The sequence below is a fragment of the Erythrolamprus reginae genome, chromosome 12, assembly GCF_031021105.1.
Source record: "Erythrolamprus reginae isolate rEryReg1 chromosome 12, rEryReg1.hap1, whole genome shotgun sequence".
In the NCBI taxonomy this organism is placed as follows: domain Eukaryota; kingdom Metazoa; phylum Chordata; class Lepidosauria; order Squamata; family Dipsadidae; genus Erythrolamprus; species Erythrolamprus reginae.
Window position 1 is genome coordinate 15,366,085 of NC_091961.1, and position 26,846 is coordinate 15,392,930.

Below are 26,846 nucleotides of genomic sequence, written 5' to 3' on the forward strand. Positions count from 1 at the left end.
TCTATTAACTCCACCAAACAAGATTCACTCCAGATGGAAGAAATATAGATTATTTATTTATTTATTTATTTATTTAATTAATTACTTAATTAATTAATTTGACTTCTATGCCACCCAATCCCGAGGGACTCAGGGAGGCTTAAAATTATCATATAAAATTACAAATAACAACAAGAAGTCAAGAAAAAAATATAATACTAAAAACCTTATTAAAATTCACAACGAGGCAACACACGAACCACATACATACCATTTACAAAATCATGTTCATACAGGTGGTCAAGTTGGTGTTAATTTAGGGTCCCCAAGCCTGCCGGCATAGCCAGATCTTTATGGCTTTACGGAAGACCAGCAGAGTGGGAGCAGTGTGGACACCAGAGTGGCAACTGAGAAGGCTCTCCCCTGAGGGCCCACGAGTCTATATTGCTTGGCTGACAGGACCTGGAGGACGCCAACTCTGTGTGCTCTACTTGGTCTCTGGGAGTTATGTGGCAGGAGAAATACCTAGGACTCCTAACACAAGAGAACCCACCAATAGTTGACGAAGAATCTATGAGTCTATGGAGAGGGGCAGCATACAAATCTAATAAATAAAAAATAATAATAAAGAATCACCAGAAAGAAAGCACAACAAAACAGCGCCACCAGACACCACTGCAACAAAGAAAAAGACTCCCCAACCAACCTAATCAAAAGGAAAAGGAGAGTGTTGGTCATTGGTGACTCAATGACCAACACTCTCAAACACTCCAAAGGAACAAGAAGGGGTAACAAGAAGGAGGTAACAAGAAGGAGGGAGGGTACTGATGCTCCGACAAACTTCAAAAAAACATTTAAAAAACCCCATCAAAAACAACATCAAAAACATCAAAAAGCATCTGAGGGTGAGTACAGATACCGTCGATCCGTTCCCCGGATTCCCCCGAGCACAGCTGCCTTCAGGGAGCCCCGACGCCCAGCTGATTTCTCCGAGCGCCACAAGGATTCCCCTGAGCCCTGCTACCTACAGGGACTTCCCCGAGTGCCACGAGGATTCCCCCGAGCCCAGCTACTTACAAGGAGCCCCGACAAGCTTTGTGAGCCCTTGGAGACCTCCCCCCAGAGCCCCAACGCCCAGCTGACTCCCCCAACCCCCGGAGCCATCAGTAAAACTAGGAGGACTCTCCCCAGCCTCTGGAATCCCCAGCTACCTACCCCGAAGCCCCAACGCCCAGCTGATTCTTCCGGGAGCGTCAGAGGCAAGGAGGACTCTCCAGAGCCTCTGGAACCATCAGCGACCTCCCCGAAGTCATCAGCCAAGCCAGGAAGACTCCCCAGAGCCTCCGAAGCCATCCCTGACCTCCCCCGAAGCCCCGACGCCCAGCTGTCTCTGCCGGGGGCGTCAGAGGCAAGGAGGACTCTCCAGAGCCTCTGGAGCCATCAGCGACCTCCCTGAAGTCATCAGCCAAGCCAGGAGGACTCTCCAGAGCCTCCGAAGCCATCCCTGACCTCCCCCAAAGCCCCGACGCCCAGCTGACTCTGAAAGCCAAGAGGACTCCCCAGAGCCTCCCCTGAAGCCCCCGACACCCACCTGACTGCCTGAACAGCAACTTCACCGGGAGCACCAGAAGCCAGGAGGACTCACCCGAGCCTCTGGAGCCCTGTGTAACCCTCCCCCCCATGAAGCCACAAAGCCCCGAAGCCAGGCAGTCTGCCCTTGGTGACCTCCCCCCAAGCTCCGCCATTACCTCGTGGCTGAAGACCAGCTCTGCTCTTCAAATCTCTGTTCTTCATAATCCTAAACTCGCCCTGCTTACAGTGATGCTCCAACCCCCCCTAGTGGCTGTAAAATTACACAGCAGTCACATCTAAAACCTTTCTCATCCAAAGCTATAGATCTCTACAGGTCGCGCCAACACCCCTAGTGGCTGCAAAGGAACTTAGCAGTCACTTCCAAATTGCTCCCATTCAACCAGCAGCTATGCCGTCCAAGAAAACCCCCCAAGAAAATCAAGTAAATGATTCTGTTAACATTTGTTTCATATTCAACAACACTATTAATACACAAGAAGGATTTATAAAATGTCACTCCTGCAAAAAAACAGCTCAACATACCTGCCTGAACATCAATAAGCATGTCGCCACTTTCCTTCAAGATAATCCTTCTTTCTACTATTTCTGCCCATCCTGTACTCCCAAACCAAACTCCCTTGGCAATCTATCTGATGTAACCCAATCAGCAGTCTCTAAAACCCTGCTATCATACACAGAAAGCATGGAACCACGGCTTGCCTCCATAGAAAAAAAACATCCAAGATCTGATACACGCAAAAACACCAAAACAAGTACCCCACCCCACACCACCACCACCACTTTATACTCCACCCAGTTCACCACTACCTCTATCTCTAAACCCTACTACTGACATCTCCACCCTGATGCAAGATGCCATGGAATGTGGACAAAAACGCCATAACGCTGTACTTTTTGGCCTAGAAGAAAATGGGGAAACCGATATATCAAATATCCGTAATATCATCCACAACCATCATCCTCAATCAATCGCCCCTGATGATATCTTAGCAGTTATTAGAAGCGGCCCTGTACTAAAGTATAGTGATGGATCAATGGCTCCCCGGCTGTGCAGAATAGTCTGCAAAAATGAAACTACCAAACAACAGTTCATCAAGACCATGAACTCCATCACCAGAAATAACACAAAATACAACAAACTCCAATCCAGACCAGACCTAACACTACTCCAACGCATCCGCTCTCAGGAACTATGGGCCAAACTACGGAGACATTGTGACCAGGGTGAAACTAACCTCTACATTGACTACCACTCTGATTGCATCAGGACCAAAGCTCATAATCCTCCCTTCATCTCCAAACCCACTGTTCCTCCTCAACCATCTTCTCCACCCACCATCCCTCATCTACAAACGGACCCCTCCAGTACTTCAAGCAATGAATAGGATAGCGCGCCTCTTACTACCCCATTCCAATCCAATTTCAACTCAACTCAATCCAATCTCACCCCTGATCACAAATTCAATCTCAAATGTAAACTAATCAATGCAAGAAACATAATTAACAAGTTATCTGAATTCCTCATCCTACTTGACACAAACATATTTGACTTAATCTTTGTTTGTGAAACATGGCGGAATTCTTCCTATCCTGACTCCATCATCACACAAAGTAACTACCTGGTCTTCAGGTCTGACCGCGAATCCCGCAGAGGGGATGGTGTAGCCATATTCTACAAAAGCTCACTCAATCTAAAGAACATTCAAGTTGCACAAGATCTTATCCTTCCTGAAAGCCTAGTTTGTGACATTTCCCTCAACACTACACTCCATTTCCTACTGTGCTACAGAGCTCCAAACTATGACATTACCCATGTAATTAAACTAACCTCCCTCCTAAATTGGGCTACCTCCCACCCCCATCCCATTATCTTCCTTGGTGACCTCAACCTACCACATATCAACTGGTTGCTAAATGAATGCTCCACTGAACCCATACACACCGCCATCTATAACGCCATCACCAGCCTAGAACTAGAACAATTAGTATCAAACAACACCAGACTCAACAACTGCCTCAACCTCATATTCTGCAACAGCAAAAGTGCTATCTATGGACTGCACACAAAAGAACCCTTCTCCAACAACGACCACAGTACGATCAACTTCAACCTCAACCTACATCATCTAAACACCCACCAGAAGTATGCGGCGCCTAAGTACAATTTCAGGAAAGCCAACTATGATCTCATAGACGCCAATCTCTCAATCCTTAACTGGCAATCCTTGTTCTCTAACTGCATCACCACTGATGATCTCTACAATATGTTTTTACTCCAAATCAAAAGGCTTATCGAACTACATGTGCCACTCACTTCTTCCAGAGGTAAGTGAAAAAATAACATACCTGTCTCGATAAAGAAATTACAAACAAACAAAAAATCCATCTGGCATAGAAACAAAAAAAGCCCAGTAACCAACTTTAAAGTCCGCTACAAAAGCATATGCCAAAGAATAAGAGCAGAACGCCTCAACTATCACAGCAAACAAGAGGAAAGCCTCCTTCGCACCAAGTCCAACCGTGCTTTCTATAACTTCGTCAACAACAAACTCAATGACTCCAGACCTATTCCACCACTCGTAGGACCCAATAACAAAGAATACCATGATGACTCATCCAAGGCCAACCTCTTCAACTCTTTTTTCGGCTCTGTTTTTGTTAACAGCAATGGTTCTTCCCCCATCTTTGCAAATTGCACCACTAACCCACTAAAATACCTAACCCAAATTGTCTTCACTGTAGACAATGTAGAAAAAGCAATCTGTGACCTCAAACCATCCCTATCTGCCGGACCAGACAGTCTCTGTGCATACTTCCTAAGAAAACTTTCTTCTGCTCTTGCTGAACACCTAAGCATTATCTTCCAAAAATCCTTCAGGACCAGCACGCTCCCCAAGCTGTGGTCAAAAGCAATAGTCATCCCCATTTTCAAAAAAAGGAGACCCTTTACGAGTGGACAACTACAGACCAATATCTCTCTGTTGCGTCCCTTGTAAAATCATGGAATCAATTATAAATCGACAAATCACCCTCTACTTAGAATCTAATAACCTACGCTCAAACAAACAATTTGGATTCAGAAAGAAACTATCCTGCAACCTACAACTACTTCACTGCAAAAACATTTGGACTACCCTCCTTGACCAAGGAAAATCCATTGATGCAATTTATATAGACTTTTGCAAAGCCTTCAACTCAGTGGTCCATGACAAACTACTCCTAAAACTCAAATCCTATAGCATCTCAGGACTCCTCCACAACTGGATTACTGCATTCCTGTCAAGCAGGCAACAAATTGTCAAAATTGGTAGCGCCATCTCCACCCCCGCCTCTGTCATAAGCGGTGTTCCCCAGGGAAGCGTACTAGGTCCTACTCTACATCAATGATCTCTGTGACCATATCAAAAGCAACTGTGTTCTTTTTGCCGATGATGTGAAACTTTTCAACACCACTGATAACACACTTACTCTTCAAAAAGACCTGGACTTTGTCTCAGACTGGTCTAACACCTGGCAACTTCAAATATCAACCAACAAATGCTCTATCCTCCACATTGGCAAAAAGAATCCTAACCGCACATACGAACTGAATAAACAATCTCTCACTGCCAACCCACATTCTGTAAAGGACCTTGGAATACTAATATCGAATGACCTAAGTGCTAAAGCCCACTGCCACAATATCGCCAAAAAAGCCTCTAGAGTTGTCAACCTGATCCTACGCAACTTCTGCTCAGGCAACCTCATCCTACTCACAAGAGCCTACAAAACTTTTGTCAGACCTATCCTAGACTACTGCTCATCTGTCTGGAACCCATACCACCTCTCAGACATCAACACCCTTGAAAATGTCCAAAGATATTTCACCAGAAGAGCCCTTCACTCCTCCACTCGAAACAGAATATCCTACAAAAATAGACTAACAATCCTAGGCCTAGAAAGCCTAGAACTACGACGCCTAAAACACGATCTGAGCATTGCCCACAAGATCATACGCTGCAACCGCAATAACAGAAGAGCACGCAACAGATTCAAACTTAATAAGAACCGCGCCAAACTTGACTGTAAAAAATATGATTTCAACAATCGAGTTATCGAAGCTTGGAACTCACTACCGGACTCAATTGTGTCAAGCCCTAACCCCCAACACTTCTCCCTTAGACTCTCCACGATTGACCTCTCCAGGTTCCTAAGAGGCCAGTAAGGAGCGTACATAAGTGCACTGGTGTGCCTTTCGTCCCCTGTCCAATTGTCTTTCCTTTTTTTTCACCTATCTTATATATTTTCTTCCTTTCATATATCCTCTCCTCTAAGTTCACCTTCACCCTCTTTTTATTTTTATTTTTTTAAAATATATATTTATTAATTTTTTCCTTTTTTAAAAAAGTACATAGTCAGATTTACAGATGAATCTACATCGTACATACATTCCTATCGACATTGTCTTCTAATTACTTTTAGATTTCTTGATGTTTTATTCCATTGCTTCTTTTAAGTTTCTTTTTTTTGTCCATTGGTACCATTTTGTCCAGGTTTCATAATAGTCCGATTCTTTTCGATTATTAAGTTCCATTGTCAATCTGTCCATCTCTGCACAGTCATATATTTTCTTGATAATCTCATTATCTTCAGGAATTTGCGTATTTTTCCAGTTCTGTGCAAATACAATTCTTGCAGCTGTTGTAATATGCAAGCTTAAATATTTTACATTTTTAGAATAGTTACCTCTCATAATACCCAATAAAAAAAATTCTGGCGTATATTCTATTTTTGTATTTGTTATTTGACACAACCAATTATTTATTTTTTTCCAGTATTTTCTTGTCTCTGGACATAACCACCATAGGTGAAAGAAGGTGCCTTGAGTGTTTTTACATTTCCAACACATTGGGCTGTAATTTTTATGCATTTTAGCTAGTCTTTTGGGTGGAAGGTGCCAACGGTATAGCATTTTATATTGGTTTTCTTTATATATTGTGGATTTTGTTAATTTAATATTTCTCTTCCAAATCTGTTCCCATTCCATCACTGTATATTTGTTTTGATTCAATTGTTTCGTCGATATACATTACTACCCCTCTTTTCTTTTGATTTGCCAAACTAGTGTAGGGTTTCCCCAATTTTGGGTTATTAAGAAGACTTCTCTTTGATTTTTTAATATGGACTTCTTGTAAGATATTTATTTGAGCTTTTTGTTTTCTAAGCTTAGTTAATACTTGGTTTCTTTTCCTGGGGTTATTCAAGCCATTAACGTTAACTGAAAAAAATTTCAAATCTTGTGACATTTCTATTCATAGTATTTTTTTATTTCTTTCGGTTCACGTAATCTACTGTTATTTAAGTGCTGTAGACTTACCGGTGTTAACGGAAGTTCAACAACAAAAACTAAACAAACCTATTACAGAAATAGAACTACGACAATCCATTAAAAGTCAGAAAAATAATAAAGCTACAGGCCCAGATGCGATACCAACAGAATTTTATAAGTTAGACATTGAAATATTATTTTTAAATATGTTAGAAATATTTAATCAAACAATAGCAGAAGGTAAACTACCAAAAACATGGACAGAAACTTTAATAACATTAATACATAAAGTGGGAACCGAGAAGGAAAACATTGAAAATTATAGACCGATATCATTATTAAATGTAGATTATAAAAATTTTATATCAGTATTTGCTACCAGGTTTTAAAACATTATAAATGGAATAATACATGAAGATCAGAACAGATTTTTACCAAGTGGACAAATTAAAAATAATCTAAGAACAATAATAAATACCTTAGAATATTATGAACAACATCCTGAAAAACAAATGGCACTTATATTTTTAGACGCTAAAAAAGCATTTGATAATGTAGATTGGAATTTTATGAAAATACAATTAAAGAAGATGAATGTAGGAACTAAATTTTTCAATATAATTGATGCTATATACTCTAACCAATCAGCTAGAATCATAATAAATAATGAACAAACAGGAAAATTAGAAATACAAAGAGGAGTGAGACAAAGATGTCCAATATCACCATTGTAACATTCTAACATTGGAAGTGTTATTAATAAAAATAAGAGCAGAAAAAGAAATAAAAGGGTTGAAGATTAAAAAAGAAATATATAAAGTTCAAGCCTTCGCAGATGATGTAGTTTTTATAACAGAAGATCCGTTAACATCAATCTCAAAGTTAATAGATCTTATAGAAGAATATGGGAAAGTTGCAGGTTTGAAAATTAACAAAGAGAAGACACAGACACTAACAAAAAATATGACAGAATTACAGACAAAATGTCTTGAAAATTTAACAAACATGAAAGTTACCAAAAAGGTGAAATATTTGGGTATATGGATTACCTCCAAAGCTATATCTCTAAAAAATATAATTATATAAAGTTGATTGGACAGATCAAAAAGGATTTGGAAACATGGAACAATTTGCAGCTATATCTAGTTGGGAGAATTTCCACAATTAAAATGAATATCCTTCCTAAAGTATTATTCCTTTTCCAAGTTATTCCAATCAATCCCGGACCAATTTTTTTAAAATAACTAAATAGAATCACTAAAGAATTCATATGGCAAGGTAAGAAACCAAGAATAAAACAAAATTCCTTAGAAGATCGAAAAGAAAGAGGAGGCCTTGGCCTCCCTAATTGGAAGTTACCGTATTTTTCGCTCTATAAGACGCACCTGCTGATAAGATGCACCTAGATTTTAGAGGAAGAAAATAGAAAAAAAATATGGGAGGAGAGAGGCAGCCTCCACGCTTTCCTTTCGGAGGAAGAGCTAAGTGGTCAAAGACGTTCCGCCCTCCTCCCAGCTTCCAAGCGGCATTCACCTTCCTCTGCTGCCGCCAGCCGGAGCGAGCTGCTGGGCTGCGTGTGGCGGGAGAAGCCCAGACAACGCCGGAGCGCTGGGCAGCACTACCGCCGCTGCCGCGGGGAGAGGCGGGCATGTGAGCTGGCGGCATTGGGCTTGGTGGAAAGTCCGGGGGCAGCTCCAGCGACTCCCCTCCCGTGGCTGCTGTTGAGGCGGCAGTGAGAAGCCCGGACAATGCTGGATAACTGGGCAGCACTACCGCCGCCACCGCCACCGCCGCAGGGAGAGGCGGGCATGTGGGCTGGCGGCATTGGGCTTGTGGAAAGTCCGGGGGCAGCTCCAGCGACTCCCCTCCCATGGTTGCTGTTGAGGCGGCAGTGAGAAGCCCGGACAACGGTTAAATAATCAAATGGAAACAGAGTTTTATAAAACTTGGGAAAAAGTGTATAATTGGTGGAATATTAAAAAAAGAGTTTTAATAATATATGAGCAATTTTAAAACATTTGAATTTATTAAATAAAATAAATGATATATTGAAATTTTAAGGATAGTTTTACATTAAGAAATTTAAAGGACAAGGTTTTTTTTTAGAGTGAGTAACTGATTTTAAATATTTTATTATATTGTTAAACTAGATATAAAGAAGTAGATTTTAAAGTGTATAATTATATAGTGTTGCAATATTTTAAGAAATCTTACGTATAAGTTTTTTACATTTAATTAATTGGGTTTAATTAGTTTAATTATATTATTAAAATGAAAATATAAAATTGAATGTTATATTTTAGTATTATATTGATATTAGAACTGATTTTAACTAAATGAATCATAATACCAAAATGGAAACATAGATGTAGAATATTATTAATTGTTTTTTCTGTATGGATCTGACTACAGTTAGACTTTTTTCTTTCTGTATTAGTTAGACTTCTATGACAAGCAGAGCAACTGTAGCTCCTTTAAATGTTAAATGTTGTTTGTGTTGTTTGTCAAAAGAAAAATCAATTAATTTTTTTTAAAAAAGGGAGTACAGTGATCCCCCGCTCGTTGCGAGGGTTCCGTTCCAGGACCCCCCGCAACAAGCGGGTTTTCGCGAAGTAGCGCTGCGGAAGTAAAAACACCATCTGCGCATGTGCAGATGGTGTTTTTACTCCCGCAGCGCTAGCGAGGAGCCAAAGATTGGGGGCGGTGCGGCTGTTTTAAAATGTCGCCGCCGGCATGGGGGGCTTCCTAGCAGCCCCGCAAACCCGGGTTGGGGGTCCTGGGGGTGCTGGCAAGCCCCCCATGCCAGTGGCGACATTTTAAAACAGCCGCGCCGCCCCCAATCTTCGGCTCCTCGCTAGCGGGCAGGCAGGCGGCGGACAAGCCGTTCGCTGGTGCTGGCTGTCGGCGCTTTCGAGCTGAGTCCTGGAGCGAATTCGCTCCAGGACTCAGCTCGAAAGCGCCAACAGCCAGCGCCAGCGAACGGCTTCTCCGCGCTGGCTGTCGGCGCTTTCGAGCTGAGTCCTGGAGCGAATTCGCTCCAGGACTCAGCTCGAAAGCGCCGACAGCCAGCGCCAGCGAACGGCTTCTCCGCGCTGGCTGTCGCCGCTTTCCAGCTGAGTCCTGGAGCGAATTCGCTCCAGGACTCAGCTCGAAAGCGCCGACAGCCAGCGCCAGCGAACGGCTTCTCCGCGCTGGTTGTCGGCGCTTTCCAGCTGAGTCCTGGAGCGAATTCGCTCCAGGACTCAGCTCGAAAGCGCCGACAGCCAGCGCCAGCAAACGGCTTCTCCGCGCTGGCTCTCGCCGCTTTCCAGCTGAGTTGTGGAGCGAATTCGCTCCAGGACTCAGCTCGAAAGCGCCGACAGCCAGCGCCAGCGAACGGCTTCTCCGCGCTGGCTCTCGCCGCTTTCCAGCTGAGTCCTGGAGCGAATTCGCTTCAGGACTCAGCTCGAAAGCGGCGAGAATGAACGGCGTGGGCTGGCGAAGGGCGGGCGGCAGCGAGGAGTTTGCGTGGGCGGTGGGGAAACTCCTTGCTGATGCCCGCTGCTCGCCCTCCCGCCAGCAAGAGGGGGAAGACCCAGGGAAGCCGCCCAGCAGCTGATCTGCCGGGCGCCATCTACGCATGCGTGCCCATAGAAAAAAAGGGCACACATGCGCAGATGGTGTTTTGACTTCCGGGTTGAAAAATCGCAAATTACCCTGTTCGCAATGGTCGGGGACGTAATAACCGGGGTATTACTGTATACTACAGACCACCAGAGCAAACTGAAACAATGGACAACTTTTTTACAAGTCAACTAACAGAAATATGCAAAAAGGTCAACACAATAATAATGGGGGATTTTAACTATCCCGACATCAATTGGAAAACCAACTCAGCATCAAGTAGAAAGTCTAACAGATTCCTAACAAGTCTCACAGACAGCTTTCTGGCCCAAGAAGTAGAAACAGGAACCAGAGGGACTGCAACACTAAATCTAATACTCACAAACAGGGAAGAAATGATAGAGGGAATTGAAGTAGAAGGGACATTGGGTGAAAGTGACCATGTCATCCTAAAATACAATATATTGCAATCACTAACTACTGGATCCAACACCACTATAGTCCCAGACTTTAGAAAAGCGGACTTTAATAAACTCAGAGACAATCTGGGAAAGAACGCCTAGAAGGAAGTTCTAAAGAGTAAATCCACACAGGAAGCTTGGAAGGCCCTAAAAAATACAATCATAGATGCCCAAAAGAACACAATCCCTATGAAAAAAGAAAAACAAGAAAACAAGAAAAACTAAAAAGAAACCAGCATGGTTAAACAAAGACCTCACAGACAACCTAAAAGCAAAAAAAAATCAAATACAAAAAAATGGAAAGGACACATAACCAAGGCATAATTCCAACAAACAGCCGGAATCTACAAACAAAAAGTAAGAACAGCAAAGGCCCAACACTAACAATACCTTGCAATGAAAATCAATTACAACAAAAAAGCTTCTTCGAACACATAAACAACAAGAAGAAAATCAAGGAAACAGTTGCTACACTAAAAAAAGTAAGACAGTAAAGAAATCACAGATAACAGAGACAAAGCACAGCTGCTCAACACCTATTTTTTATTAGTTTTCACACAAAAAGAAACCACCAACCAACTAACCTGCAACACAGGTGCAAAAAACAGCCCCAGAACTGAACTCAATATAAATAAAAATACAATAAGGGACCACTTGTGGGAGCTCAAAAAGTACAAATTGCCAGGACCAGACAGACTACATCCCAGAGTCCTAAAAGAACTGGCAGACACCATCACGGATCCACTACTCCTTATCTACCAAAAATCCTGGAACACAGGTGAGCTACAGGAAAATTGGAAATGAGCCGATGTAATCCCCATCCACAAAAAAGGAAAAAAGACTGACCCATTCAACTACAGACCAATCAGTCTATACCTGGAAAAATACTGGAAAAATAATAAAAAACAGCTTTGCCACTACCTAGAAACAAACAAGATAATAACTAACAGCCAGCATGCATTTGTCAGAAACAAATCATGCCAAACCAATCTCATATCATTTTTCAACACCATAACCAAATCAGTGGACCAACACAAAGCTGTAGACCTAATATACTTGGACTTCAGTAAAGCTTTTGATAAAGTAGATCACAATCTCCTAATCCACAAATTAGAAAAAAACAGGGCAGATTATAACACATGTAGATGGATAAACAGTTGGCTGACCAATCACACCCAACAAGTTGTCCTCAATGGCTCCAAATCCACATGGAAGGAGGTAGGCAGTGGGTATCACAGGGTTCTGTCCTGGGCCCTCTGCTTTTCAATATTTTCATTAATGACCTAGATGAGGGAATAGAGGGGGAACTAATCAAATTTGCAGATAACACCAAGCTGGTGAGGATAGGCTAAACTGTGGGCCTAAACTAACAAAATGATGTTCAACATCGAGAAAAGTAAAGTCCTTAACCTAGATTAAAAAAACCTAGACACGCATACAGATTGGGAGAAACCTCACTTAGCAGTAGTGACTATGAAAAAGATCTCGGGGTATTGGTGTATAACCAACTAAATATGAGTCAGCAATGTGCAGTAGTGGCTAAAAAAGCCAACAAATCTTAAGCTGCATCAACAGGGGGATACACTCCAAGACTAGGGAGGTATTAATACCACTCTATAATGCCCTAGTCAGACCTCACCTGGAGTATTGCATTCAGTTCTGGTCACCACACTTCAAAAGAGACATAGAAACTCTTGAAAAGCTACAGAAAAGATCAACCAAAATGATAAGAGGACTAGAAACAAAGGCATACGAAGAGAGGTTGCAAGAACTGGGCATGGATAGTCTAGTGAAAAGAAGGGCCAAGGGGTACGTGATAGCAGTATATGTCAGGATTAAGCATATCCTGAGGTAATATCTCAATGCAGAAGGAAGGAATATGAAGATAATGCTACTTCATTCTGAGTTAATTAAGCATGCAGCAACTTGATTGGGTGATAACTATTTAAATATGTAAGAGCTTTAGTATTGCTCTCTCTGATCTCTGATGTGTGATGTGTGCTCTATTCTCTGTGCTCTGATCTGAAGATCCTGTTGCTGTATTGATCTGTTGGTTCCTATGAGTTGCTGTAATTGAGATACTGAACATAGTGCCATTGAAGTTTGGCAAAGATTTAAAGAGTTATATCAGAGAGAAACAGCTGGTGTCAAGGTCATTTTAACGCGACGTTTATTTAATATGAAGCTACAAGCAGGATAAAATATAAATGAACGTTTAACTAAGATGAAGATGTTGTTTGCAGAATTGGACTCTCGCGGTTTGAATTTTCCAGAGGATCATAAAGCCTATATATTACTTTCATCATTAGATAAAATTTGGGAACAGTTTGTGTTGAGTATTCAGAGCATATCTGAAAGTTTCTTCAATTTGGACTTTGTGAATGAGTAAGATTATAAGTACTTTTGTGCTCTGCAATAAACAGCAGTGCATAAAAAAGCACATATTATAATTATAAATTATAAACAAAATTATAAATTCATCCATAGGCTAACTAGCTGTGCAAATTCTAAACAAAAATAAGACTCACCCATTTTATTTCTCCCTCATAAAGATCAAGCTCAATAAAAATTATATAGCCATCCCGAGTCTACGGAGAGGGGCGGCATACAAATCTAATAAATGAAATGAAATGAAATATATCTCTATCCTACAGATTATTTAAATCATGTCAGCATTTATTAGAATTTGTCAACTTCTGTATAAAATACCTGTAAAGCTGTCATAACTACAACATAGAGAAGGATTCTAATACTCTAACTAAAAAATAATATCAGAGCGAGAAAATGAAATGATCAAGGATTGATGTTTCATTCTATGAAGGAAAGGGGAAACCAATTTATTAATTTAGTAAAGGAAAATTACTTCTCAGAGAAAGTAAAAATATCAACTATGAAATACTAGAGAAACCAGAGATTATTATTTTGTATGATGGAAACCACACTATTTACAGATCACTTTACCTATCTCCAAACACCTCAGTGCTAATTATTACAAACACAACAGTCACTGGACCTTGATCTTATCCAGAAAAGCAATTATGTTTGCTTCCTTTTCTTTTAATGGATATAGAACTGGCAAGAACAGCTCCAGATAGAAACTATTGGGCATTGCATTTGTAAGTTTTACTTTGACCATAATTTAATTGAGAAAAAAAAACCAATAAAAGAGAGTAATGACCCCTTACTCTGTGTAGCATAAAGCCTGGATCAGTCACATACTGAAAATTTGAAAAATCAGTCCCCCACAATTCCTGATTTGAAATATAACCTTTCAGAAAACCCATAATTTAATTACATAATTATCTTTTTCATTTTCTTTCTCTTTTTCTCGTAGCAAAGATGCAAAATATTGGGTAGAGGAGAACTACAGTTTCCAGTTTCTGGTCGACAATAATCAGTTTACAAAAACGACACAGTACTGCAGCTGGTTCTTACTTGATCAGAGATCATTTGGAAATATCAAGAATGGACAAAGAAAATGGGGAAAATATCCAGGAAATCATTTCCATGCAGTAATTCATGACAAGAAAACTGTATGCATGTTCTCATGAAGACATCAGGAGGGAGACTGCCAAAAAGAAGAGTGGGTCAAACTATTCTCTAAAGCACTTTGAAAGCAGGACAAGAAGCACTGGCTGGAAATGAATTAAAAAAGAACCAAGCTAAAACTAAAAAGACATTTCCTGACAGTTAGAACAATTAATCAGTGGAACGACTTGTCTCTAGAAGTCATGGGTGCTCCAACACTGGAAGTGTTTAAGAAGTGAACAATCATTTGTCTTGGTTGTAAAAAATACGACTTTAGTAATCGAGTTGTTGAAGCGTAGAACTCATTACCAGACTCTGTGGTGTCATCACCTAACCCCCAACATTTAACCCTTAGACTATCCACGGTTGACCTCTCCAGATTCCTAAGAGGTCAGTAAGGGGCTTGCATAAGCGCACTAGCGTGCCTTCTATCCCCCGTCCTACATTTTCTCTCCTATATCTCCTATATCGTCTCTCCTATCCCTCTAACTTTTCTTCTATTCCCTCCCTGATATATCCTATTCCCTTATTTTCTCTTCTATTCTTTCCTTGATATATTTTACTTTGTGTGTATCCTCTATATCCTTCATTGTATATTATTGTATTTTTTGGACAAAATAAATAAAAAATAAAAAAATAAAAATATAGTGTCTTCTGCTTGAGCAGTGGGTTGGACTAGAAGATTTCTAGAGGAAATTAATTTCATTTCTGACTCTGTATCATGTTATTTGCTTATCTTATCCACAGCATTCTGGTTCCTTCTCAAACTCCCAAAAGTGCCATTCTTCACAACATACAAATGCCAGAGGAATCTCTGCTATGTCCACTATAAAGAAAACTACAAACATTGAACAAATATTGACTATGGCTGGATGCAAAACAACGTTAAATATATGCATGTATATGCAAGAAAAGAAGTCATTTAATAGGACATATGGATTTGCTTCCCTTCTTAAGCAGAGTACAAGGAGAGAGAAAAAAACCAAAGAGCAAAAAGATGACTAAAATTTTACAGAGATTGTATAATGAGAGCTGCAAAATATAAGAATGTGTTCTTGTTGTTTTCTCATAATATACCTCATCAATATTCTAAAAGCAAATAAGGCATTTGTTTGTTTGTTTTTTAAATTCTCTCTACCCATGCCTGCAATTGAAACAGAAATTCTAGATATAAATTAGTGCAAGCAGAACTGTCAATTGCAGTTTTATTCAATTTCTCATTTTCATGATAGTAAATTCATTTCAGTCTGTCTCCATATGTTGACAAATTCAGCAAAAGAAAACCTTCCTTCCTTCCTTCCTTCCTTCCTCCTACCTACCTACCTACCAGGGTAGGTATACACCTAACATAATTTGTTTCTTAATTGCAATTTTGTGTGCATTAGAAATTATTTTTTTAATGCCAAAAAAGTATGCAAGCACATTTCAGTTGGAGATCATCAGCAAGGTAAAAGTCTGGATACCATCTACATATTCTGATCAAATGCCACCAACAGTAGCCATATCCTACACTGTAACATGCCATTGTATTATCCTATACATTTAGCTAGCAATTCCAATTTCAAGGGATAAGTGTATTGATAAACATACTTGGCTGAGTATTTTGCTTTCTATCTTTTTGCCCATTTGGGGGCATAATAGAAAATGAAATAACAAAGTTTGAGCAGTGTGAAAGCACATTCGAATTGAACAGCTTGTTTCAGAAAATGGTATGAATGTGGGAAATGTGAATTAAATTAAATTCATTTTGTATCAACCAAAGGCATTCATCTTCTGTAGTAAATTCTCTCAACATCTTGCTTCAAGATTGATCATAACTGCTATTTGAAATAGTTCTGTCCTGTAGAAACTTTAGATTTGCTTTATGTTTATTCTTTGCTTTTCCTTCAATGCTCAGTGTGCAGCTTCTACTATATCTTCTTACTATCTTGTGAGATTGGTTAAGATGAAAATTGGAGAATGACTGTTCAAGATCATCCTGACAATATTCATGGATGAACATGATTGAAACTGAAGAGTGGGCCTGCTGAAGACACATATCAGCTGGGTTCATCCTTCACATAATGATTTTTTTTGGTTTGGTTTAGCATCATATGCCAATTCATCTGAAGTATATAAGCTATTGTTTATTGCTTAGTGTGATGCCTGAATCCATCAAATGTGCTTACCATAGTTAATAAGCTCTACTTTTAAAAATGTGACATAAAGGGGTCATCCTCCCTCTCCTTAATTCTCCCTCCACAAATATTATAATAAAACAAAACCTATGGGAGTAGACATAGTTAAAGATTGGGCTATTTGTAAGAGAAAATATTTTGCTATTTCTTTCAACTACAGGTCTCCTCTGCCTTGAATAAATGGAAATTGCATGACTAGTATTCTTCATCAATTTAAGAATCAATGCATTACAAATGGAAAACTAGCATTGTTCTCTGATATCTTATGTAAATCCAGCACAGGAGTTGCCCAGACATTTAAATTATTGTGCAAATTATAACTATCAAACTTTGTCATCCAGAATAACCTAAAAGAATATGAAAATTTTATTGCTTCTTGAACTGCTATGCTAATAAATGTTCTGTACTGCTGGGCGCTTTAGCAATAGGCCAACTTAAGCTGGGAGATGATGAATAACTGCACAGCATGTGTTTAAACATAACAGAGCAATACCAAGCTTCATCATTTGTCAGCTTTATTTGTTTAAATGAGAAAAATGCTGACAGCAGTTATTGCTATAATCTTTTTATTTATCAGACAAGAAAATTTTACTTACTCTTAGCAGGTCTCCTACCAATGGGAAAATAGAAATTGGCATACTTTATAGCCAATTTGAAGCACACTCATTTAAAACATGTTTAAATGTTTCACAAATTCTTAACAAATACTATTTTAATCATGGAAACATTCAGATCAAAAGGCAAGAAATCTCAATATCTCGAGGAGTAATAGAAAAAAAATGAGTTGGTGTTCATTGATCAGATTTGGCCATCATATCATAGTTTAGTGTGGTAAGAATGAGCAATACATATAGGTAGATGTATGGGTAAATGTTTTGTTTTTCTTTTCTTAATATATTTTTATTATTTACATATAGATATATTGAATACAGTGTATTCAATACCTTGCAACGAAAGTCAAAGACAACAAAAAACATTTATTCCAGCACATAAACAACAAGAAGAAAATCAAGGAAACAGTCACTACACTAAAAAACAAAGATGGTAATGAAATCACAGACAACAGAGACAAAGTACAGCTGCTCAACACCTACTTTGCATCAGAGTTCACACAAAATGAGACCACCTACCAACCAACCTGCAAGTCTGCAACAAATAGCCCCGGAACCGAACTCAGCATAGACAAAAACACAATAAGGGACTACTTGTGGGAGCTCAACAAGTACAAATCACCACGACCAGACGGACTTCACCCCAGAGTCCTAAAAGAACTGGCAGACACCATTGCGAAACCACTTCTCATCTATCAAAAATCCTGTACCATTGGAGACCTTCCGGAAGACTGCAAACGAGCTGATGTAGTCCCCATCCACAAAAAAGGTAAAAAGACTGACCCAGGCAACTACAGTCTGATTTCTATACCTGGAAAAATACTGGAGAAAATATTTAAAAAACAACTTTGCCACTACCTAGAAACAAACAACATTATATCCAATAGCCAGCACGGATTTGTCAGAAACAAATCATGCCAAACCAACCTCATATCATTTTTCAACACCATAACCAAATTAGTGGACCTACATAACACAGTAGACCTCATATACTTGGACTTCAGCAAAGCTTTTGATAAAGTTGACCACAACCTCCTAATCCACAAATTAGAAAAAACAGGGTAGGTTACAACACATGCAGATGGATAAACAGTTGGCTGTCCAACCACACGCAACGAGTTGTCCTCAATGGTTCCAAATCCACATGGAAGAAGTGGATGCAGTGGGGTACCACAGGGTTACGTCCTGGGCCCTGTACTCTTCAATATTTTCATCAATGACCTGGATGAGGGAGTAGAAGGCGAACTAATCAAATTTGCAGACAACACCAAGCTGGCAGGGGTAGCCAACACCCTAGAGGACAGGCTCAAAATACAGAAAGATCTAGACAGATTAACACTATGGGCCCACACTAACAACATAATGTTCAACATTGACAAGATCAAAGTCCTTCACCTTGGTAAAAAAAAACCTAGATAAACATACAGCCTGGGAGAAACCCCACTTAGCAGTAGTGACTGCGAAAGAGATCTTGGAGTCTTGGTGGATAATCAACTAAACATGAGCCAGCAATGTGCAGCAGCGGCCAAAAAAGCCAACACTATCCTAATCTGCAAACACTCCAAGACCAGGGAAGTATTAATACCACTCTACTACGCCCTGGTCAGACCACATCTGGAGTACTGCATCCAGTTCTGGTCACCACACTTCAAAAGAGATATTGAAACTCTGAAGAAGGTGCAGAAAAGAGCAACCAAAATGATTAGAGGACTTGAAACCAAGACTTATGAAGAGAGATTGTGGGAACTTGGCATGGATAGCCTAGAGAAAAGGAGGGCCAGAGGGGATATGATACAGGTATATGAGGGGTTGCCACAGAGAGGAGGGGGCCTCTCTATTCTCCAGAGCACCAGAGGGACAGAGGAGGAACAACGGCTGGAAGCTGACCAAGGAGAGATTCAACCTAGAAGTAAGGAAGAACTTCCTGACGGTCAGAGCGATCAACCAGTGGAACAACCTGCCTGCGGAGGTTGTGAACTCCCCAACTCTGGACACTTTCAAGAGGAGATTGGACTGCCACTTGGCTGGGGTGCTTTAGGATTCCTGCTCAGGCAGGGGGTTGGACTTGATGACCTGCATGGCCCCTTTCAACTCTAACAATAAATAAAATAAAAAATAAAGTACCTCCCTAGGAAGATTGTATCTTCTTGCATAATTTGTTTAGATCCTATATAGCAATAGCATTTAAATTGATATACTGTTTCATAGTGCTTTACAGCCCTCTCTAAGTGATTTACAGAGAGTAAGCATATTGCCCCCAACAATCTGGGTCCTTATTTTACCGACCTTGGAAGGATGGAAGGCTGAGTCAACCTTGAGTGAGACTACTGAAATTCGATCTGCCAAACTGCTGGCAGCTGGTGATCAGCAGAAGTAGCTTGCAGTACTGCACTCTAACCACTGTGCCACTGAGTGTTTCTGCCTCTGTATCCATCTCCTGTTTGTCTATGTTTAACACCATTGCTAACAGATCTTTTATTAACTCTGGTAGATCTCTAGATTTCTATGCTGCCCCGAGTCTTTGGAGAGGGGTGGCATAGAAATCCAATTTATAAATAATAAATGTTCTTCATTTTCCTCTTCTATGTTTTGAAACCTTAAATAATAATCTTTTTGTCTCTAACATTATCACTATATTTATTAATTCTTTATTGGGCTGTGTCAGTTGCTGATTAAAACATCTATTTTCTTTTCCATATGTTGTGTTTTCTTCTCCATTTTTTGAATCTTTTGTTCACTTTCTAATATTCATTGTTGGAAAATCCCTTGTTTTTCATCCATATTCTGTATTTTTTCTTTTAACTCTCCCATATTATTTCTTACTTCTCCTATATCTTTCCTTATCTCAATATGGTTTTGGGTCATAGGTTCTTGTAATGCCTGTAATAATATTAAACTCTATTTGTGTGATGAGTTAGTTTTCTCTGACTGTAAAACACTTTCAACTGACCTCTGATTGGAAGGGCTAAAAAAAATCTAAAACGTTGGCCTTAAACATAACAAAAAATGGTAAAAAGGCATACATAATCTATAATGGTCTTACTTTGAAAGCAAACTTGCAAAGTTTCAAATTTGCTGGAAGATAAGAAAAATATGTTGCATTTCACAGGGTTTCCCAATCACCCTTCCTGGTCGCTGACTTAAAATCCCTCTCTTTGCAGGTATTGTTTTTAATCACAAAATGATGTTTCTCATTTATTTAATACTAACTGTACCTGGCCACGTGTTGCTGTGGCTCAGTCTGGTTTGCCAACTCTAGAACATGCAATATATAATTGTCCATTTGAGAAGCAATCTGTGTGTAGATCTAAACTGCACAATTCTAAGGACTGCCCCTGAGCTTTGTGATTGCAAACAAATTGGGAATTGCAATCTCTGAAATTGAAATGACATGTCAGTTGGAATCATAGGAATGCGAGGAATGAGGAGATCTTCACCTTTGAAATGTCCTGTCAAGGCCTTTGCATGTTGCATGTTGAATGGAAATTTAAAAGAGGAATGAACAGTTCTTCCACTGGTAGCAATGTTGCAGCTATTCTAGCCAACGCTATTCCAGCCAACACAAGGCTATGTCATTTTGAGATTGAATTGATGCCTGAATCAATCTAATTAGGACAATAGGTCCTTTGTTCATATATGGAAAATGAAAGAATTTGCCATACAGCTTCATTGCAGCTGTTTTTACCTGTCACAGGTATGACATCTATGTAAAATGCACATATTTCGAATGCAACATCATATAAATGGACTGTTATCATTGGTTCAAATTATCACCAGCCAAAGAAATGCACCTCTTATCTTTTTCACCAGGCAATCCAAACACACCTCCCACCTTTTTCATCAGCCTCAATGCCAAGCAACTCCCTGTTTTTACCTGTCACAGGTGTGACATCTATAAAATATAGGTACATAAAACATATGTATTCAAATGCAATGCTGTGTCAAAATTTCAAAGCAATTGGTGAGGAACTTTTGGAGATTTAAGATTTTGAAGAAACGGACATTTACATTTTTATTTATATAGATACAGTGGTACCTCTACTTACGAACTTAATTCATTCCGTGACCAGGTTCATAAGAAGAAAAGTTCATAAGTAGAAGCAATCTTTCGCATAGGAATCAATGTAAAAGCAAATAATGCATAGAAACTCATTAGGAAAATCCAAACTTTAAGGCTTAAAAAAAAAGTGGGGGCGGACAAAGTGAAGGCAAACTGACACCTGCCAGACCACCATCCCACAACAACAAATGGACAACCCTACCACCTCAAACCAAGAATAGGAAAGTGTGCCCCTTATTTCCTCTAACCACCCCAAAACCAATCCCCAACACAAGACCTATCTCAAATATAAACTATTAAATGCTAGACGTTTAGTCAACAAGACATCTGAATTCCTCCTTCTACTTGACACCTCCAACTTTGATATAACTTTTATATGCGAAACATGGCTAAATGCTTCCTACCCAGACTCCATTATCACATAAAAAAATTACCATGTTTTCTGCTCAGACCGTGAATCCCGCAGAGGAGGCGGAGTAGCTATATTCTACAAAAAATCACTGAACCTAAAAATCATCATCAAAGTTGCACAGGATTTATTGGTACCTGAAACTATTGTCAGTGATTTATCCCTAAATACCACAATTCGCTTCTTACTCTGCTACAGAGCCCCAGACTACGACATCGAACATGCTAACAAATTATCCACAATACTAACGTAGGCAACCAACTGCCCATACCCCATTATCTTCCTTGGAGACCTCAACCTACCACACATCAACTGGTCCTTAAATGAATGCAGCACGGAACCCATCCATTCTACTATATATAATACCGTCACCTATCTGGGACTCGACCAACTAGTAACTAACAATACTGGAATAGATAACTGTTTGGATCTCATCTTCTGCAACAGCAAAAGTACAATATATGGCTTACAAACAACAGAACCATTTTCCAACAGTGACCACAGCATGATAAACTTCAGTCTCAACTTAAGCCACACTATGAACCACCAAAATAATACAACACCAAAATTCAATTTCAAAAAAGCGAACTACGAACTCATTGAAGCCCACTTCTCAACATTAAACTGGAAAACTCTATTCTCTGAATGCTACACTACTGATGACCTCTACAACACATTCCTACTCGAAATGAAAATTATCATCAGACTTCATGTACCTCTAACATGTACCATAAACAAAAAAAATTACCTCCCCATCTCAATAAGAAAATTACAAACAAGAAAAAAATCTCTCTGGAGGGGGAAAAAAGGACAAGTAGCCAACTTCAAAAGCTGATATAAAAGCATTTGCAATCAAATAAAAGTAGAATGCCTTAACTACTACAGCAAACAAGAGGAAAACCTCCTATGCACCAAATCTAATAGAGCTTTCTACAACTTTGTCAACAATAAACTCAAAGACTCTAGACCTATCCCTCTCAAAGGACCCAACAACAAAGAATACCATGATGATTCATCCAAAGCCAACCTCCTCAACTCTTTTTTTGGCTCTGTCTTTGTTAACAGCAAAGGCTCATCCCCCAATTTCATCAATCGCACCTCAAACTCCCTCAACGACTTAACCCAAGTAGACTTCACTGAAGACCGAGTTGAAAAAGCATTACGTGACCTTAAACCTTCTCTATCAGTCGGACCATCAGTCGGACCATTCCTAAAAAAGCTCTCTTCTGCCATAGCTGAACCACTAAGCATAATTTTTGAAAAATCCTTCAGAACCAGCACACTTCCTAAACTATGGTCGAAAGCAATGGTCATCCCCATCTTCAAAAAAGGAGACCCCTCTCTTGTAGATAACTACAGACCAATTTCACTATGCTGCGTCCCATGCAAAGTCATGGAATCAAATATAAACAAATCAATTACTCTCCATCTAGAAACTAATAATTTGCTCTCTAACAAACAATTTGGTTTCCGAAAAAAACTATCCTGCAACCTGCAGCTCCTCCACTGCAAAAATATATGGGCAACTCATCTAGATCAAGGGAAATCTACAGATGCAATTTATATTGACTTCTGCAAAGCCTTTGATTCAGTGGTCCACAACAAATCCTATGGCATCTCAGTATCCCTCCATAGCTGGATTACAGCATCCCTGTCAAACAGAAAAGTGGTCAAAATAGAAAGCACCATATCCACCCCCATCCCAATTAAAAGCGGTGTTCCCCAAGGTAGTGTACTGGGACCAATGCTCTTCAATCTCTACATCAATGACCTTTGTGATTACATCACAAGCAACTGTGTCCTCTTCACCGACGATGTAAAACTCTTCAACACCACCGATAACACAACTACTCTCCAAAAAGACCTTGACGCTGTTTCTGAGTGGTCTAACACATGGCAACTCCAAATCTCAACTAGCAAATGTTCTGTCCTACACATTGGGAAGAAGAATCTGAACTCCAAATACGAACTGAATAATCAAATTATCACAGATAATCCCCACTCGGTTAAAGACCTTGGTATACTAATAACAAAAGATTTAAGTGCCAAAGCCCACTGCAACAATATAGCCAAGAAGGCTTCAAGAGTTGTAAACCTAATCCTACGTAGCTTCTGCTCTGGCAATATCACACTACTTACCAGAGCTTACAAAACTTTTGCCAGACCCATCTTCGAATACAGCTCATCTGTTTGGAACCCATATCGCATCTCAGACATTAACACCCTTGAAAATGTCCAAAGATACTTCACCAGAAGAGCCCTTCACTCCTCCACTCGAAATAGAATACCCTATGAGACTAGACTTTCAATCCTGGGCCTAGAAAGTTTAGAACTAAGATGCCTTAAACAAGATCTAAGTATTGCCCACAAGATCATATGCCGCAACGTCCTTCCTGTCGACGACTACTTCAGCTTGAACCACAACAACACAAGAGCACACAACAGATTTAAACTTAATATTAACCGCTCCAAACTAGACTGTAAAAGATATGACTTCAGTAACCGAGTTGTCGAAGCATGGAACTCATTACCGGACTCCATAGTGTCATCCCCAAACCCCCAACACTGTACCCTTAGATTATCTACGGTTGACCTATCCAGATTCCTAAGAGGTCAGTAAGGGGTGAGTACAAGTGCACTAGAGTGCCTTCCGTCCCCTCTCCTATTGCTCTCCTATATCTCCTATACCTTTCTTCTATTCCTATTTCTCTTCTATTCTTTTATTGATATGTTCTATTACTTTATCTTCTTTTCTATTATTTCTTAGATATATTTTACTATGATTATCTCCTCTATAACCGCCATCATGTATTTTACTATGTGTATATAGATATATACCCACTAAAAAATTGTGTATTGGACAAAATAAATAAATAAAATAAAAATAAATAAATAAAGGCTAATAAATAAAATAAAAATAAATAAATAAAGGCTAACACTGCCCCAAATCGCTCACAAAATCACCCCTCCAGATGCTTCACTCCTAAATTCACCCCTCCAGCTATTTCCTATGCCACCCCAAATCGAGGTCCTAATGAAAGCAAATGGAGTGAAGAAAAGCAGCAAGGAGAAATAAGGCAAACACTTACTGTGACAGCCCAAATCGAAGTCCTAACGAAGGCAAATGGAGTGAAGAAAGGCAGCAAAGAGAAATTAAGCATTTTGAAAGGAGAGGTGATTTTGGAAGGCTTTGGAAGTGATTTGGGGTGGCATAGGAAGCTTTTGGAGGGGTAATTTTGGGAGCGATTTGGGGCGGCTTAGGAAGCTTTTGGAGAGGTGATTTTGGGAGCGATTTGGGGCAGCATAGGAAGCGTTTGGAGGGGTAATTTTGGAGGTGGTTTGGAACGGCATAGAAAGCGTCTGGTGAGGTGATTTTTGAGGCGATTTGGGATGGCATAGGAAGTGTCTGGAGGGGTGATTTTGGCAGCGAGATGAGGCAAAAGAAGTGGTAGGCCAGGAAGGGGTTGGCAGCAGGATGGGGCGGCTGCGGGGAGTGAAGGAAGTGGAGGACTAGAGGGGAAAGAGGCAGAGAAATGGGGCGGCTGTGGAGAGCTCCTCCGACGCGCGCCGTTTTGGCCGCTGCTTGCAACAGCAGCAGCATCCGAGAGAGAAGCAAGAGTTCATAAGTAGAAAATGGTTCGTGAGTAGAGGCAAACAAATCTTGAACACACGGTTCATATCTCAAAAAGTTCATAGGTAGAGGCGTTCGTAAGTAGAGGTACCACTGTATATCACACCTTTATTTTTTTTTACAAATATCTCAAGGCTAAGGCTATCTCAAGGCTATCCAACACAATTTCATCCTCTTATTCTCCCCACAGCAACAATCTTGTGAGGTGAGTTAGGCTGAGAGAGAAGATCTGGTCACTCATCATCAGTTTTCATGCCTTGGGCGGGACTAGAACTTACAGTCTCCTGGTGATTGGCCCAAAGACAATCAGCCAGCTTTTATGCCTAAGGCAGGATTAGAACTCATTGTCTTCTGGTGATTGGTCCCAAATCACCAAGAAGGTTTTCTTGCCTAAGGCAAGATTTAAACTGATGATTGGTCCAAAGTCATCCAACTGGCTTTCATGGCTAAAGCAGATTCATAAATGCCTGCTTTCTATCCTGATGTCTTAACCATTGGACAAAACTGGCTCTCTTTGTAACTTCCTAATTGCTCAATGTCTTGTGGTAAAGAAAATGCTGATGTAACCTTCATATTTCTGCCAGCTAACATGGAGCATAAAGGAAATAAACAAGACAAGCTATTCACTAAGGCTCAAGAATCTGATGCAAAGTCATCTGTTTTTATCATTTATCTTCAATTCTAATACATTTGTAAGTTAATGACCATAGGGCTATATGATACCTTTGTGAAGAACACTTCTTGACAATTGCCTGAGTCCTGGTCCTAATAATATATTTTATTAAAAAAAAAAATATGAAAGCAACAGAAAAATGTTGTTTTTCAATATAGCAATCCTTTATGCTCACTTATGTCTCTTGGAGTAATTCAACTATGAATGTACAAGCCCTTGTCTTGACAGCCATTTTATAAGATTTCTAACTTGCTTTCAAAATTCCCAATGTATGCATGGATCTGGTAAAGAAAAATCACTTACCTGTAATTTTGTCCATGCTCTCCTCTGAGACATGCTCATTTTGGTGAACCCATTCTCCATTGCATTTAAAAAAGATCTGCATTGCTGGCATGGCTCTGCAGCGCAGCACAATTGGGTTGCTTTTAATTATATATGCATCATCAGGTTCTTGCATGAAATGGGGTAATGTCCCTGGAGCAGATGGAACAGATTCTGGAAGGGTTTCACTGGTATCTGTTCCTGTAAAAATAAAAAAGAGGATTTTATACCATATAAAGATCTTCCACCAATCCCAACTAAAAGACCATGAAAGTGTTCAATGTTTTTGTATCTCTTCTATACGAAACCTATAGAAAAAGATTTGAACTTCCAAAGCATACAGGTTAAAATATAGAAGGCTGGTTCTAGATCAGCATTTGTCAATCTTATCTATTTTAAAATGTGTCAGAATGCAAAATGTATCCCAGAATTCCCCAACCAGTATTCAGAAACTAAAAGAAATTACTCAAAAGAGCCATTGTATCTTTTCTG

At 39.8% G+C, this 26,846-nt stretch overlaps 1 protein-coding gene across 1 annotated transcript in view; it reads right to left on the reverse strand.

The window, feature by feature from the left end:
• Nucleotides 1-26,846, reverse strand: part of UNC5D (unc-5 netrin receptor D) — a 769,587-nt gene that overhangs the window by 357,726 nt on the left and 385,015 nt on the right. Inside the window, exon 2 of the mRNA XM_070765210.1 lies at nt 26,337-26,555. Coding sequence (XP_070621311.1) covers nt 26,337-26,555 — 219 coding nt within the window. The remainder of the gene's footprint in view (nt 1-26,336; nt 26,556-26,846) is intronic.